This window comes from Mustelus asterias, chromosome 21, assembly GCF_964213995.1.
Source record: "Mustelus asterias chromosome 21, sMusAst1.hap1.1, whole genome shotgun sequence".
Lineage (NCBI taxonomy): Eukaryota > Metazoa > Chordata > Chondrichthyes > Carcharhiniformes > Triakidae > Mustelus > Mustelus asterias.
In genome coordinates, this window is record NC_135821.1 from 66,000,499 (window position 1) to 66,017,308 (window position 16,810).

At 40.0% G+C, this 16,810-nt stretch overlaps 1 protein-coding gene across 1 annotated transcript in view; it reads left to right on the plus strand.

Annotated features, from left to right (window-relative positions):
• LOC144509355 (mannosyl-oligosaccharide 1,2-alpha-mannosidase IA-like) overlaps positions 1 to 14,451 on the plus strand; it is a 126,045-nt gene extending 111,594 nt beyond the window's left edge. The window contains exons 10-12 of the mRNA XM_078238062.1: positions 2,241 to 2,413; positions 6,152 to 6,267; positions 11,527 to 14,451. Coding sequence (XP_078094188.1) covers positions 2,241 to 2,413; positions 6,152 to 6,267; positions 11,527 to 11,656 — 419 coding nt within the window. The 3' untranslated portion in view covers positions 11,657 to 14,451. The remainder of the gene's footprint in view (positions 1 to 2,240; positions 2,414 to 6,151; positions 6,268 to 11,526) is intronic.
• Positions 14,452 to 16,810: the final 2,359 nt, after the last annotated feature.

Consider the following 16,810-nt stretch of genomic DNA (forward strand, 5'->3'; position numbering starts at 1 on the left):
TCAGTTAAGTTTCTGGCCAATGATACCCACATGATGATGTTAGTGTGGGATTCAGTGATAGAATTGAATGAAGAGGGGAGATGGTTAGATTTGCTTTTGTTGAAAGTGGTCATTGCCTGGCACTTGTGTGGCATGATTGTTACTTGCCAGTTATCAGCCCAAGCTTTAATATTGTTCAGGTCATGATGTGGGAGATTGTTGAGGTCATTCTGCATGTAGATGAGGACTGTTTCAGTATCTGAAGAATTGCGAATGACACCGAACACTGAAGTATGATCAGCCAACCTCCCATTTATGATGTTATGATGGAGAAAAGGTCATTGATCAACTTCTCTGAACTCCTGCCCTCCATTTCCTGTTTTCCATCCATCTTTCAATTCCCTGATGCCACAGGTCCTGACCTTTTGTCATGAGTCTCTTATTGAAATCCTTCTGAAGGCCCAAATGGCTTTGGACTTATTCCAGCTGCTCTGGAGCAAATATAATAGCCCTACAAAATTGGTGATTTTTAAAAAAAAACAATTTTATGCCCACAAGAGGGGTGAACCAGATCCAACTTTTAGTCCAGTGTTTCTAGAGTTTGAAAATTGAAGGAGCAAATGCAAAACGTGCACTTGCAAACACCTGACTATCAAAAAATACATGTTCATGTAGCAAGATGATCTTTAAAAAAAATTGAGGTATCACTTTGATGAAAAAGTAAATGTGGGAAGATTTAAATTCTTCTTTGAAGAAATGTTCCCTGAGATATGATTTCTCATGAGATGCACAGAGCAATCTATAAAGTTATGTGTAGGCTTGACATGAGTGAAAAGTGCATATGAAACAGGCAACACCTTGCAAGAAACAGTTTGATGGTAATTCACAAAGTGAGTAGTACAGTCAGACGCTGTTTCCTTGTCATATTTCTTCAAATGTGCTGCCCTTTTCTCCACCTGTTCCCAGGTTCCACAGGTTATACTGCTCATCTGGATAATTAAACATAACATAGCCCTCGTATTTTCTGCGGAGAAATCCCTGAAGTGCTTAATTTGAGAAATCTGCTTGCCCCCTCTTCATGAAGCTGCATCTCCACTACTCATCATTCAAATAGAGGCCATAAGACATAGGAGCGGAAGTAAGGCCATTCGGCCCATCGAGTCCACTCCACCATTCAATCATGGTTGATTTCAACTCCATTTACCCGCTCTCTCCCCATATCCCTTAATTCCTCGAGAAATCAAGAATTTATCAATTTCTGTCTTGAAGACGCTCAACGTCTCGGCCTCCACAGCCCTCTGTGGCAATGAATTCCACAGACCCACCACTCTCTGGCTGAAGAAATTTCTCCTCATCTCTGTTCTAAAGTGACTCCCTTTTATTCTAAGGCTGTGCCCCCGCGTCCTAGTCTCCCCTGTTAATGGAAACAACTTCCCTACGTCCATCCTATCTAAGCCGTTCATTATCTTGTAAGTTTCTATCAGATCTCCCCTCAACCTCCTAAACTCCAATGAATATAATCCCACGATCCTCAGACGTTCATCATATGTCAGGCCTACCATTCCTGGGATCATCCGTGTGAATCTCCGCTGGACCCGCTCCAGTGCCAGTATGTCCTTCCTGAGGTGTGGGGCCCAAAATTGCTCACAGTACTCCAAATGGGGCCTAACCAGTGCTTTATAAAGCCTCAGAAGTACATCCCTGCTTTTGTATTCCAAGCCTCTTGAGATAAATGACAACATTACATTTGCTTTCTTAATTACGGACTCAACCTGCAAGTTTACCTTTCATTTACCATTCATTTGCCCATAGAATCATTTACTTTCCCTTTGTTATTCCCAGTATTTCTCACACCCTCGATCTTGCCTCAGGCTGATAGGTAATTGAATTTGAGTTTGAAGCTTGATAAGAGCTGAAATAAATATCTTTTCCCATATATAGACACTTATCCTTTTAATTTGTAATTAAAGGCCAATAATTCTGCTTCCTCTGAGACTGCATTATGTATAGAAGATGCAACTACAGCCATGTTTAATTATTCATTAAAGTTGATGCAGAAATTTCAGGGCAGCCAGTGCACTGCTCAGTCACAGTTTGTGCAGTCAATGCAACAAAAAAACCAACATTACATCAGAAGCAGAATTTCATTAGTTAGCAATCCAGAAAAGACAGAAATGATTCTGCAATTAAATATTACGTTCATATTAAAGAGACATTAGTTGAATATTGTAATCTTTTTGAATGTATAATTTGAATTTTAGCAACTAGGCTTGGTCCTGAAGCATTTCGTTTTGATGGTGGTGCAGACGCTGTTGCTACAAGAATGAATGACAAATATTATATCCTGCGGCCTGAGGTGGTTGAAACCTACATGCACATGTGGAGATTTACCCATGACCCCAGGTATCGAGAATGGGGTTGGGAGGCAGTACAGGTATGTGACTATGGCATATATACCCTTCGAGACATCTTTGATAATAGTTTAATTAGAAGTGCTTTAGGGGACTGGTTCTTTTGGGTCCACTGTTATCCATCCACTCCATCAGAGCAGAGTAGCAATTATTTATTTTCCCACTTCGCACTGTCACCATGGGAGTTCTTCAAGGAACCACCCTCAGCTCCTTCACCTTCTTCTACATACTGTCCCTTTGCAGATGTTACAATTTGTGTGGCACAAATACCTTCTTGTGTTCACTGATGTCAGTAACTTCCTTATATGATGTGAGGTCTTGCCTTCATGTGAGTTAACTCACGATGCTACATGTAAGGCAGCATAACCCTTTTGAATTTGAACCAGTGGCATTAGTTTTAATAAAAAATATAAGCTGTTTTATTTCACAAAGTGCACATGCAAAGCAATAGTTATCAATATGTTTCATCAATACGTTTCTGCATGAATGACAAAAATCAATGAATATGCTACACTGCTTTTTTTATGTGGGCCATCTTGTCTAGCTTAGCGCTAATTTTTAACTTTCCTCTCCTGCACTATATCCTTCTCACAGATTTTCAGTGTCTGACTCTCCACATGTAACCTTTGTTTACCTCATCCTTGTCTGCACAGAAAACTGAGGCTTATTTTCTGATTCCTCCTTTCTTCTGGCTAACCCACCAGACAGAACTGCTAATCAAAAACTGCTACTGCACTGCGTACTTTGAAACTTAACATAATGAAAACTTATATTTTTACCCCCCACCCAACGTGGAATTGTTTGAAGCCCCAGAATAAGTTAATGCCTCTCCTATATTTTTCAGTCATCCTGAATAACAGAATCAACGTCTGGCTTCATTGCACGCATTTGCCAAATACACAGAGTGTGACCTTTCTTTATAAATTCACACAAACTCACTTTCTTTTAAAACTCTTTTTAAACTGAACTTTTCTTTTGAAAATCCTTTCTTTGTACAATAGTCAATATATCCTAAAATGTAACAATGACAACATGGGGTTAGTTTCCATTTGTTCTCTGATGACATCCAGATCTTTCTCATCATCATCTTTTACAATACCTCCATTCCAGTCTTGGATGAGCTGGAATTTTCTCCAGTTATACATAGAAAGATCATAATCTTTCCTGCATCATAATCTTTGGACCCTCACCACTGACTCCATTCCTGAGAGTAGCTAGATAGGGCAATGGGGTCAGTGGTGAGGGTCCAGAGATTATGATCTCTATACCTCTCCCTATCTCTCCCGATATATAAATTCTCCTACCTATATTTACAGTTTTCCCCACAAACCTGCCACCTCCCATTGCTACTTCAGTCTTGTGGTTTTGATCATCGACAAGACTAGCATTGACCACTTACCTTCCATAATTCATTATATCTGCATCTGCAGCAACTATCCTCCAAATATCTCGCAGCTGCACTGTCAAACTCCTAGCGGTTAGCATTGGCCCTCTATTCAGTTGTATTCACAGTTGTTACTGTTCAACAATGTCCTAACTTCCACCGTTGAAGCTCTTTTCAAGCAAAACTTTCATGGCCTCTTATCATTGCTATTGCCCCTATGTGACCCCATCTTTATTCCCTGAATTTCAAGAGGCAAAATGTGAGCATATGTGGCACATGACTACTCAACCATCCATTACCAGATCTGGCCTGACCCCTTGAGATCAATGGAGCCTCATTTTCCTCTTTCTCCTGGCTCACTATATACTAGTATAATCCTGAAAGGCAAAGGTAACCAACCCTAGGCTTTTCTCTACTGCCAACTGCATCCTATTACCTCTGCTCCTTGCCTTTTGCATCTCACCTCTAGCAACAAGTGCAAGGAGCTCACCGCTTACTATGGCTCCAAGATAGAGACAGACCATCAGTTTAAATGCCTTTACTACTTCCTCTTCTCATAGTTCAGTAAAACAAATCCTTCCTAATTCCTATTCCTGAACTCTCAGGCCGGATTCTCCCACCTCACCCACAGCTGGGATTCTCCAGTTCCGCTGCAGTGAATGGAGATTTGGCTGAGCGCCAAATTTTCTGCTCTTGCTGGCAGTGGCGGCAGGGTGTGAATGGCTGGAGAATTAGGCCCTCATCTCTTTCTAACGGGATCACTGCAAGCTCACCTTGCATGTGAAGCCGACAGATTGGTTCCTCAATTCAATTCCCACTAAAAACCTGATCATTCAACCTCCTTTCTAAATCCCAATTTTAGCTGAAGTTATAAATGGTGCCTCTCCTCCATCATCATCATTCTACCTTCAACCTCAGTGGCCTCACTATTGTCCCAATCCCAACCAACTCTTCCCAGAATGTTTTTGCCTTTTCGTTCCATCAATCTCCTGCTGGAGTTATTAAAGGAGAAAAGAAAGACTTGCATTTATATGGGAGCCTAATGATCCCATTTTATATCTCACTGATGGAATTTCAGTGCCTGTATCATAGACTTAATCCCATTACTATATAATCTGCCTAATACAACAGCTTGTATTTATGTAGTGCCTTTAACGTAATAAAATATTCCAAGCTGCACAGCAACAATGTGAAACAAAATATGATACTGAGTCACATAGGGGGATATTACTTCAGATGACCAAAAGCTCGGTTAATACAGTAGGTATTTAAGCAGTCTCTTAAGGAAAATGAAGTGAAGAGGCATCGGGAGGGAATTCCAGATCTTGAGGTTTAGACAACTGAAGGCACGGCCACCAATGATGGAGGGATTAAAAGTAGGGATGTGCCAGAGGCCATAATTCAATGAGCGCAAATATTTTAGAGAGTTGTAGAGCTTGAGGAGATTACAGAAATAGGGAGGGGGTGACAACACAGAGGGATTTGAAAACAAGGATGAGAATTTTAAAATCGAGACATTGTTTGACTGGGAGCCAATGTAGATTAGCGAGTAGAGGTGAACGGGACTTGTACGACTTGGGACAAGGGCAGATGTGTTTTGGATTATCTCAAGGTAATGGAGGATTGATGTGCGAGACCAGCCAGGAGTACATTGGAGCAATCAAGTTTTGCGGTACCAAAGACATGAATGAGGGTTTCAGCAGTAGTTTAGTTGAGGCAAGGACAAAGTTGGGTGATACAATGGAATTTTAAAAAGTCAGTCTTAGTGATGTCTTGAATATGGCAATCAGAAGCAGATCTCAATGTCAAACTCCAAGCTCCTGAATAGACTCAGGCAGTTGGTAGGTAGAGGGATAAAGTTGGTACCTAGGGAATGGAGTTTGGAGCAAGGATCGAAGGCAATGACTTCAGTCTCCCCTGTAATTAATTGGGGGAAATTTCTGCTCATTTAATTCTAGATATCAAATAAATAGTCTTGCTTCTAGTGGGCACGGACTTGGGAGGTGACAACACATCTTAGCACTTTGAAGAGGAAGGGGAGATTGGAAATGGTTAATTTGCAAGGATGGTGGAGAAAAGGATTGTTTTTGTACTGAGAGGAAAAATGACAGCAGATTTAGAGAAATTTACAACACCTGAAGAAAAAGAATCATTAAAAATATTGGCTTACACGGGAACCAGCAAGGGAATTGGGTGCTCAACAATTTCACGGGAGTTTGTCAAGGGAGCAGGAGGTATGTTTTATGAATCAGATAAGCTTCGAGTTTGAGAAAGATGAGTCAGGGCTAGGGCGGTTGCGGGAGGGATGGGGAGGAGGGGGAGGCTTTTGAGGAAGTGCAATAAACTAAATTTAACCCCAATTTTTCTATTTGCACAGGCTCTGGAGCAGCACTGTCGAGTCGAGGCTGGATTTTCTGGGATAAGAGATGTATACAGTACCCTGCCGCACCATGATGATGTACAGCAGAGCTTTTTCCTTGCAGAGACATTAAAGTAGGTATTAAGATTATTGCTATTGATGTATTCAGATAGCTTCATGGAGCACTAAAACTAGAATTCCTCCTTTGACTTGCCATTGAATCCATTTTATCCAATGAATCAAGTTAAACAGAATTGGCAAATTGCAGGTTTAATCCTTGATAAGTGCTGAGTGAGTTATCTTGGCCCAGGAAGTAGTACAGCTTTTATAGTTATCCTCAGGGCCCCTGGGGTTAAGTAGAAAAGAAAACAGTTGAGGCTTCTGCTGCAGGCGACTATTTGGTGGTCACTGCTGAGATTGCATATCTTCAGATATCAAATGAGGACATAATCAGGTTTAGCTATAATCCCCTCCATGGTAAAATAGCTGGCCACGTTCACAAATTGGTCTTGCCTGTCCTTAATAGTCACTCAGATGGGATACCAGAAGGAACCTCCTGCCTTTGGAGAGGCAGTGGAGGTTCAATCGGTTTTCCCCTGAAAATGATGCAGCATTATATCCAATTTTGGGCACTGCATTTAGGAAGGATGAGAGAGCTTTCGAGAGAAAGCAGAAAAGATTTACCAGAATGGTTGCAGAGATGGGGACTTAAGTTATGTGTATAGATTGGAGAAACTGGATAAAAGGTTCAGAGAAGATTTGATACAGGTGTTGAAGATCATAAGGAGTTCAGATAGAAACTGTTCCCATTGACGGATGAGTCATGAACGGAGAATACAGATTTAAACAGATTAGCAATAGATCAAAGACAACTTGAGTGAGTGGACAGAGGCGCGGTTGAGAAGAGTGGCTGATGTGTTTCTGTGTTGGGGGAGGTGGTTGGGAAGAGGTGCATGTGTGTGCACATAGAGGGTATTGGGGGGAGGTGGGGAAGAGCAACTGATTACAAGATGTGGGCAGGCGGAGAGAGAGCCTTCACGGGGAATATGACGAACCTAGCTGAAACCTACATGAGCAAATAAAATATTTTTACAAAGTGCTTGAGCATTGATTTTCAAATTTATATGATGATATGCTGATCTGAAATACTCAAATTTTAATAATTATACACCTAATGTTATGTGCTGCTTCATTGCTGTTCTGTTTTTGCTGGTATCTGGGGTCATGTTAATTTTCAAGTTTTGGTTATATATTCGTTCATGGGGCGTAGGCGTTGCTAGCAAAGCCGAATTTGTTGACTATCCCTAAATGCCCTTGAGAAGGTGATGGTGAGTTAAAATGTGCTTATATTACAAAATGATTTGAATCGCAATGCCATAGTGTTATGATCCCAGTTGATATAACTAGATGGGAAGATCCCACAATTGGAACTCTGGCTCAAAAGACCATAACTTTTACTTTTTTTAAATAAAACATGGAAGAACAGATTTGCAAGACCACTAATTAGTTTTAACAACAAAGGGGAAAAAAATTGTTAAACATGAAAAGCTTGATTAGTATGCTGTACTCCTTTACTCTCCTCTTTAGTTTAATAATACATACAGGTTTAAAAATGATCACGGACGGCTAAGTACATTTCAATCTACAATGGTCTCATTAACACAAAGTCAAATTCCCATTCTGCTCTGAACTCAAGTTAGTGATTTTCTCCTCCACATCCCTGAGATGATTATCACGAGAGTTTCCAAACTCCACTCCCAAAAATACACTTTAAAATCTTCTCTCATAATGATGCTATCCCGGAGCGGTTTGCATTCCAAACTCCAGTCCATGGTTTACAAATTACTCTTTTTTTAAACAAAGCTTTTGCTCCATTTTTAACAGTGAATCGAGTCCAAGATTTTACACCAACCCCTTTAGGATTTCTTTGTTTGGACAGCAGTCAAGACAGTCACAATTGCTTTAACTCTGAATTCCTATTAAAATTACATCAGACGTTTTTGCTACCTCTGAAAGCCTGCTGTCCTACTTTAAATCTAGTTGATGCAATTATCTCTAACTCAGAACATTTTCTTTACTCTTCCTTAAGTTCTTCTGAACCTTATTTTCTGTTCACTTAACTTCAGTTGTCTGAAACACTCTTTCTGTCTCAATTCCCTGATTATCTGGACTGTATCTTGTTCCTTAGGAAGCTTGAATCCTTGTAACCCTCTTGTCCTGCCCAGCTTCTCCTGGCCGACTTGAGAGTTGCTCACTTCACCAACTGCTCTGGCTTCCAGTTAAAACTGAAGAGCAAAAGAAAGCTCTCCCCTCTGGGAAATGGGCATCCTGTGCTTCATATTGAGGGAGCAGAATTCAGGTACACTGCTGGCTGACATGAGGCGCAGCACAGCAATGTGTGTGAAGTCAATGGCACTCTGCACCATGGAGCAGCCTACAAGTCTTGCAAATGCTTTTGCTCTGCCGACTTCTCTGCTAAGCGAGAATGAGATGAAACTGTCCCTCTTTGAATAGAGAGGGTTGGTGACCTCCCTTATGTAGCAGTGCACTGCAAGCTGCAAAATGTTTCTAACATCTCCACCAGCAGCCTGGAAGGAATCAGATGCTTAAAACTCCATAGCAATATTCACCTTTATAGCCACTTGCAATGCAGTTATTTCACTGCTGTGAGGTTGGAGATATGACTGCAGCAGTTGACATGTTTTAGTGTTAACTTTCCTTACTGAGGCACAAACGTGGGTTGTTGGGCTTTAGGTAGGTGAATTGCTCTCTAAAGAACCTGGGCCAATTTGGCCTTTGGCTGAGAACCGTTCTTCTCCTCCCTCTTCAAGCAGCTTCACTGTTATGCATGGTCTATGCTCATTCTTCCAGTCATGATCATACCAAAAGGAAGGCCTACTACACTAGTTGCAATTGGCTTGGGCAAAATCCTTGAAATTAACAGAAAAGTACTTTCAACACCTAGACAGTTTCCAATAGACTTTTGAAGCTTTAAACAATAAAGGAAACACACTTCATGGAATTGTAGCAACATCCAGAAGAAATAAACCAACAACCAACCCATAAATAGACTCTTACAGTGCAGAAAGAGGCCATTCGGCCCATCGAGTCTGCACCAACCACAATCCCACCCAGGCGCTATCCACATATCCCTACATATTTACCCACTAACCCTCTAACCTATGCATTCTGGGACACTAAGGGGCAATTTAGAATGGCCAATCAACCTAGCCCGCACATCTTTGGACTGTGGGAGGAAACCGGAGCACCCGGAGGAAACCCACGCAGACACAGGGAGAATGTGCAAACTCCACACAGACAGCGACCCGAGCCGGGATTCGAACCCAGGTCCCTGGAGCTGTGAAGCAGCAGTGCTAACCACTGCTACCGTGCCGCCCATAGTTGGTGATCCTTTTAATTAGCACATGTTGCTTAATGTTGTGTACAGCTGATTGATGTCATGATCTGCCTGCTCTGCATGCTGCCAGCCAGTGTTAAGTTCATATGCACAAATGCCTTTACCTGCCTGGCGTCTGATGCTCTGTCAGAGGTGTGCACATGTGCCACAGGTGCCATTTTAAAACCTTAAACAGCTTTGTATAACGCCTAACAAACAGGTGCTAATTCCACCCAAGCACCTCCGAAGAGAATGTACCAGGAGAACATTGAGAGTAAAACTGGGATAAAATTAGCGCTTCACAAACTAGTCCAACAAATTGAATACGGATGGAGGGGATTTTTTCACATCTGCCCAAGAAGGCACAAAATTGAAGAAGCAGTCGTTCCGCCAGCCCAATTATTGCCAGAGGGTAGAAATTCAGTAAGTTTTAGTACATGGGCAGATTGTTGTCTATTTATACCTGAAAATTGCAAATGAGATGCTGAGACTGGCTTAAAGACTCTATTTGCATATGTAGGGAGCTTCTGCCTGAAATGGGCATTAAACAGGCCTTTGGCATCAATGAGGTGTCCACCACTGTCAGCCCATACCCATCTCTCCACACCCCCTGAATATTTTTCAAATGCTGCAAACTTCCATTAACGCCATGAGGAAATCTTCCCTGTGCTTCTTCTCAAGCATTTATCCACTAAGAGAAACACTTGAGCATTTAAGACACAAACACAGCAAAGAGAAACTGTCCTCCAAGGTACTGTGAAATATTCCCCTCAAACAACTGAAACTCTTATTTAGAAACTCCCATTATACTGGGAATGTTGGAATCTAACAGAACAGACCACTGTCAAAGAGCAGAACTTAATATAGACAACGGGGTTTCATTTGTTGACTCTATTGCCAGTGAGAGTTCCACATCATCCCTTTTCAGGAAGCACACCATTAATTTTACCTATCTGACACTTAACTAGGCAGTAGTATGCCTTCCCCAGGATCAAGGAGAGCAGAGGTAGATGTCCTACCCACTGAGAGCTGCCGGCAGCTCATCGTTGCTTCGCAGTGTCACCACAGAGGTGGTGGCTGCTGCCGGTACTGCATTCAGAAACTGATAGCCAAGTTTCGCACACATGAGGACGGTCTAAACCGGGATGTTGGATTTATGTCACATTATCAGTAACCCCCACAGCTTGACTCCTGGACTTGCACAATTTCACAACCTGTACTGTCTGGAGACAATACACATCTCTTTAACCTGTGTTGAATGCTCCCTCCACCCACATTATCTGTGCATTTAAGACCTGGCTGGCTGTAGAGATTTGCATTCTAATCAGTATTCTGTAATTTGATTTCTGTGTCTGTGCCCTGTTTGAGAACAGAGACCACTCCATCTGACGAAGGAGCATTGCTCCGAAAGCTTATGGTATTTGCTACCAAATAAACCTGTTGGACTTTAACCTGGTGTTGTGAGACTTCTTACTGTGCTTACCCCAGTCCAACGCCGGCATCTCCACATCGGTACTGCATTCATCCAGGGTCCAAGATCTCCAAGGGACCCAGGCCACAGGTGAATGATGGAGAAGGTGAATTGCAGGGTCGCAGGGGAGGTGTGGGTAATGGGATCATCTGCTAGGAACATGAGGATGGCCCTCAGACTCCCTCCTTTGTGATGCCAGGTCCCTCAATCAGACAGAGTGCCTTCAAACGAGGGAACCATCCCCTCAACCCCACAGAAGCCCACAAGCAACCCCAACAGGTTTTGTTATCCACAGCCTTCCTGCCATTGACTTAGTTAGTGCAAAGGCAAGAAGGCAGTAGGGTCTCCCTATCCATCACCAACTCGTTTGATTTAATGTCCCTCCCCCACCACTAAACTCACCAAGAGAGAGGCATTAAATTCTGCCCAGAGAGTTAAGTGATATGTTGCAAAGTGTTACATTTTGCTTTTACATTATTTCAAGTGGTACATTAATCCTTTTCTTCTTTTACCTCCTGAAACAAGGTACCTTTATGTGCTATTCTCTGAAGATGAACTGCTGTCTCCAGAACATTGGGTGTTTAACACCGAGGCCCATCCGCTGCCTGTAATACAAAGGAACACACAAGAACAAGTGATCACAAATGATCAGTAAACAAATCTACCCTGAAGAAGGGTTAACTTTTATCAGTCTTTTGGGTTGAGATACATTTCCTTTCCAGTAAAGGACCTTTTTGATTTAGATAGAAATGAGTTAAGAGTCAGCAGTGTAATCGATGTGTTGTGGTGTTTGATCTGCTCTGGACACATTGATTTCCTCTGTGAGGAGTTGCGTGGCCTGTTGACTGCTTGTAGTGGGTCACACTAAAAGCAAAGTCTCAGAAATATATTACTCGTCCACAGGGTTTGAATGAGGGAGAATGCAAGCATCAATTTGACTCTGTTCTTTCTGACCAAAGGATTAAATTTTCATAAATGTAAAGGCTGTTAACTTTACTTTCTTCTCATTTTATAAAAAATATATTTGTGTAAAGCAAAGTAAATGCATATTCCGTTGTTTATATTAATAATTAAACTAGCATCTCTCTGGTACTATGACCAAATATTGCATTGACATGATCATCTGGGGATTCTGAGGTTCCATTATCCATTGACTAGGCCTTTCATTTTCTCTGGGTCACTCATTTGTGTATTTGCTTAAAATGTTTCTCGGTGCTACCCTTAACATGTTTGTTAATTTATTTTAAACAAAAAATTAGCAAGCGTGTTAAACAGTGTGGATTAGAATATATTTAATTTAGTCAACAGCATACGAAGGAAAGAAGCAGGAAATTAAATATTAATGGTGTAAAATTCATCTTGAGCTGTAGCGGTTTTGGCTTTCCTTTTACATTTCATCCATTTTACACTACAGCCCAAGGCAAATTTCACAACTTTAACATTTATTTTTCGTATTCCAATTATACTGACTCCACTTTTTTCCAATATGTACAGACTGAACCAGATTTTTCTGCAATGTTGGGGATGAAATTGGTCCACACCAGCAGCATGAAATGGGTTCTTAACAAATTGGAAGCTGATTTTTCACCTCACCTGATCTTCTTTCCACTTAGCTTCACAGAAAAACAGTGCAGAGTCTTTATCACTCCTTTCCTCATCTCACTGTTGTTTTTACTTGGTTTGAAATTCAAAATCTTGGCAGCATTTTCCAAATTAATGAAAAACAAACTGGCACAGTGAAAAATCATCTGCCAATTTGCTGCAAGCCATTTTTTGCATTGCTAGCATAGACCAATTTCATCCCATTGTGTTTTAATCGAGCTATTTTGTTTGATAATTACCCACTTTGCCATATAATCATGGAACTTCTAATCAAAGATATCATGTGTATTGCTCAAATATGTCCACTTTCATCAGACCTGTTATACTTTTTAATTCATTCTCATTTGTTTCTCATTTACAATTTTAATTATACATTCGTATCATTTATTTTGCACTTCTGTTCTAATTCCAGTCATTAATTTACACTGTTTCAGACTGAGCTCCGTTATAAATTTAATCTATCGTCCTAATGTCAGTTGTACATTTATACCATTTGAATTCAATGTCTACATATGGACAATTACAAAAGTATGAAAATGACAGCCAGGAAAAGACTCACTGATCTTCCAGTTTGTTCCATGCTTTGAGTTACAAAATATACAGTCCACACCATCCTAATGCCGTGTGATTCCTTGGGAGAGGCAAACACCAAATTGAACTCCCCAACCCAAATGCGGGGAAATATGGACAATTCCCCTCTGAACCCCTGAGGATCTAGTCCAGGAGATCAATTTGTCTCTGATTTATATTGCAGGGCAACCCAGTTATTCTGATGATAGAATTACATGGCTCAGGCAGAGGACATTTGGTTTATTTGGGTCTGTGTTGGTGCTCACTTTGCTCTCTCAATTCCATCAACCTTGTATCATTTTATATTCTTACTTTTAGATAGTTATTTAAATCCTTTTCAAATGATTTCTAAGTCAACAGATACGAAACTTTACATCTAATCATTCTGAAAAAATATTTCCTTTTTATGATCATTGAGTCTATGTCCTTTGTTTTCACTGGTTGGTGAATTGGTAACAATCTCTTATTATTTCATAATTTTGAAAATCTCTTTCAGACCCACCCATTAAAATGTCTTTCACAGTGAACAATTACCTAATTTTTCACGCAATCCTCTCATAACTTCACATTCCTTATAACAATTAAGTAAACTTTGACCGTTCCCCTTCCACGATGAGGGATTGAGGGATCCAGAACTGCACACTTTACTCTAATTGTGGCCTTACCAATGTCTTGAATAAATTCAACATAATCTCCTTGTTTTTATATGTACTATTGCCATATCGAAAACCGAGAATATCACTCGGCTTTTATGATCTTGTATTGGGATGTATTGAAAGGTATATTAGGTATATGCACTTTATTTTTGGAGACGAGAGGATGCCCATTTTTTGACAACATGTAATGAAGGGCATACAAAGTATACTCACTTTTTATTGTTCCAAATTAAGGTCCTGTCTCTAAAAGCACAAAGTGGTAAATCACACAAGGTTAAGATGATATAGACAGCTACATTTTGCTGAACCCCATAAGACTGTGGCAGTTGCTATTACAAATTTTATTTGGACTAAATGCTATTATATTAATAGTAATTTATTATGAGATCAAAAACTTAGAAGTTACTATTGATGATGTTTGTGTACAAATGTTTCATAGAGATATTACCAATATCATTAACATTAATTTCTCATTACTGGTGGAGCAAAGAAAAAGTTGATATGTGGTTAAATGATTACCTGAATGAGCATTGTATAGATTTGGGTCCAGCTTATTGGGTGTATTTTCTCATTTAAAGCAGGAAATATAACATTTGTATCTATGATTTATTAAAAGTCTTACAATATAACATCACTTCCTGTCACAATTAGTTCCTGCAGTGCTTTCCTCATCATATCCTAACTCATCAATGCCACAGAAGATCTATTAGTATATAAAAAATCTACACCAAATGCTGGAAATTGCACCAAATAAAGTGTCAAAAATCTAAGATAAAAGCAATTACTGCGGATGCTGGAATCTGAAACTAAAAGATAAAATGCTGGAAAATCTCAGCAGGTCTGGCAACCTTTTAGCTTTGACAAAGGGTCGTCTGGACTCGAAACATCAGCTCTTTTCTCTCCTTACAGGTGCTGCCAGACCTGCTGAGATTTTCCAGCATTTTCTCCTTTGGTGTCAAAAATCTAAATTTCTTTAAGGGGAATCTCCTCAGAACATTGCTATGAAATAATTCTCAGACATGATGTATGGTATACTCACTTCTAGAATTGCCACTACACAACTCGTTTTTTCACCCTTTGCCTAAAACTGTTTGGCCCTCTATTAAGAATCTGACCATATTAAGGAATAATTTTGTTTATTTTTCTTTCTAAAGACAACTCCTTCATATTTCTCTGTATTATTCTCCGTAGCTACCACTTATCTCTCCACTCCATCAGTCTATTCATGTCCTCCAATCTCCAGGGTTGTTCTTCACAAATTTCAGTCCTTCTATTGGGTATCATCCTCGAGTTTCAATATCATTTCCTTGTGCCTACGCCTGATGTATTTCTAAACTGCTACCAACTTCTTAGCAAGCTGAGAAACATCCTTTTAATACTGTATGCCTTAATGTTCATAATAAGCCTTTTATATGGCACATTATCAAACACCTTTTGAAAGTTCAGCATGCAGCGTTCTCTTTATTTTCTTCATCTGTGCACTCTGTAATTTCTTCAATTAAATTCAGTTCAATTTAAGCATGGTCTGTTGACAACTGCTATTGCCTTTCTCATTCTTCACTAACTTGTCCCATGTTATGCATCCTGGTAGTTTATTCACAACTGGGATCAGACTTACTGACCTATAATCCCCTGATGTATCCTATTTCCACAATTTTTTTCTCCTGGTATAAATTTATACTCTTCCGATCTGATCTCAGTTATATATTTGCAGAATCATTCATTTTTGTTTGTGATGTATGTACAGTTTGCCTTCAGACAATGGCAATCGTGTTGTTTTGTAATGCATAATCTGGTTAATGCAACAGAGTAAAGATAATTTAGTTAAGCACATAGTTACTGAATAAAATAATTATAAATTCTTGTATTGTATGATTTTGTGCATTACCCTGAAAGGAACAGTATATTTGTTTTATCCAAGATGCTTTGATATTTAAATGCATGAATAGAGGGTAATTTTATTTGAAGCACAATGCAGAGTTAAAGGCTCTAGTATTACAACCCAGATTTTTTTGAAACACGTTCAACGGGAGCGGTACTGCATCAGAAGCCTATATCCCTCCTTGCCACCCCCCTCCCCCAAAAAGTACCACCATAAAATGAATGATATATTATTGTTAGCTTGGATGACTTGAGTTTATCTGAATACTGTGCTTTTTGAATGTTATAAACCCATTTTCTAAAAATATGCAGCTGCCACAGTTACACAGTATACCAATATACTCAGCTCCATATGTACCACAAGCCTAATATGCTAAAGTGTCCATTCCTTTCTACTATTAATTGCCCTTTATTCAACCTCCCTGAATTCGTGTTCCACTGACCTCTCAACAAATTCTAATACTGGCTGGCCGCTCATGAACTTTAATGCAATCTTTATTTTTCTTCTGGATGCACTTAAAAACCTTTTTCACTTTGCTTTTCAATGCCTAATTGTTTCCTTAGTTCTTCATTGCATTTTAAATTATTATTTGATTCACCCTCTTAGTTTAATATCCCTTCCTTTGGGTGACTCGGTGCACTTTAATAGTCCATGCAGCCAGTAGGAGTTTTTTTTTCTTCACTCCAGGGCAAAGATCACTCATTGTGGATTCCAACCCTTTTACATTGCATGGAGGACGAAAACAAAATCTACTGGTTAGTTCAGTGCACTGTAATATGATCTATGTGATCTTAATACTCTTCTCATTTGTTCTGTGCAATAATCTTCTGCTTATCTGGCCTCTGCAGCTTAATACACTGCCCACCTAGTAATATTCTGCTCATCTGATCCTGGTGCTTTCTTGCATCATTTACCTGGTCTCTGTGCTTAAATACTCCACTTACCTGATCTCTGAGCTTTAATACTCCACTCACCCAGTCTCTGCACTTTATCTTTACCTGGTCTCAGTGCACTTTAATGCTTCCCTCATCTGGTCAGTGCACTTTAATGTACTTGAATATCTGAGTACTCTTCTTAAATCGTTTTTTTCCTTAAAGCA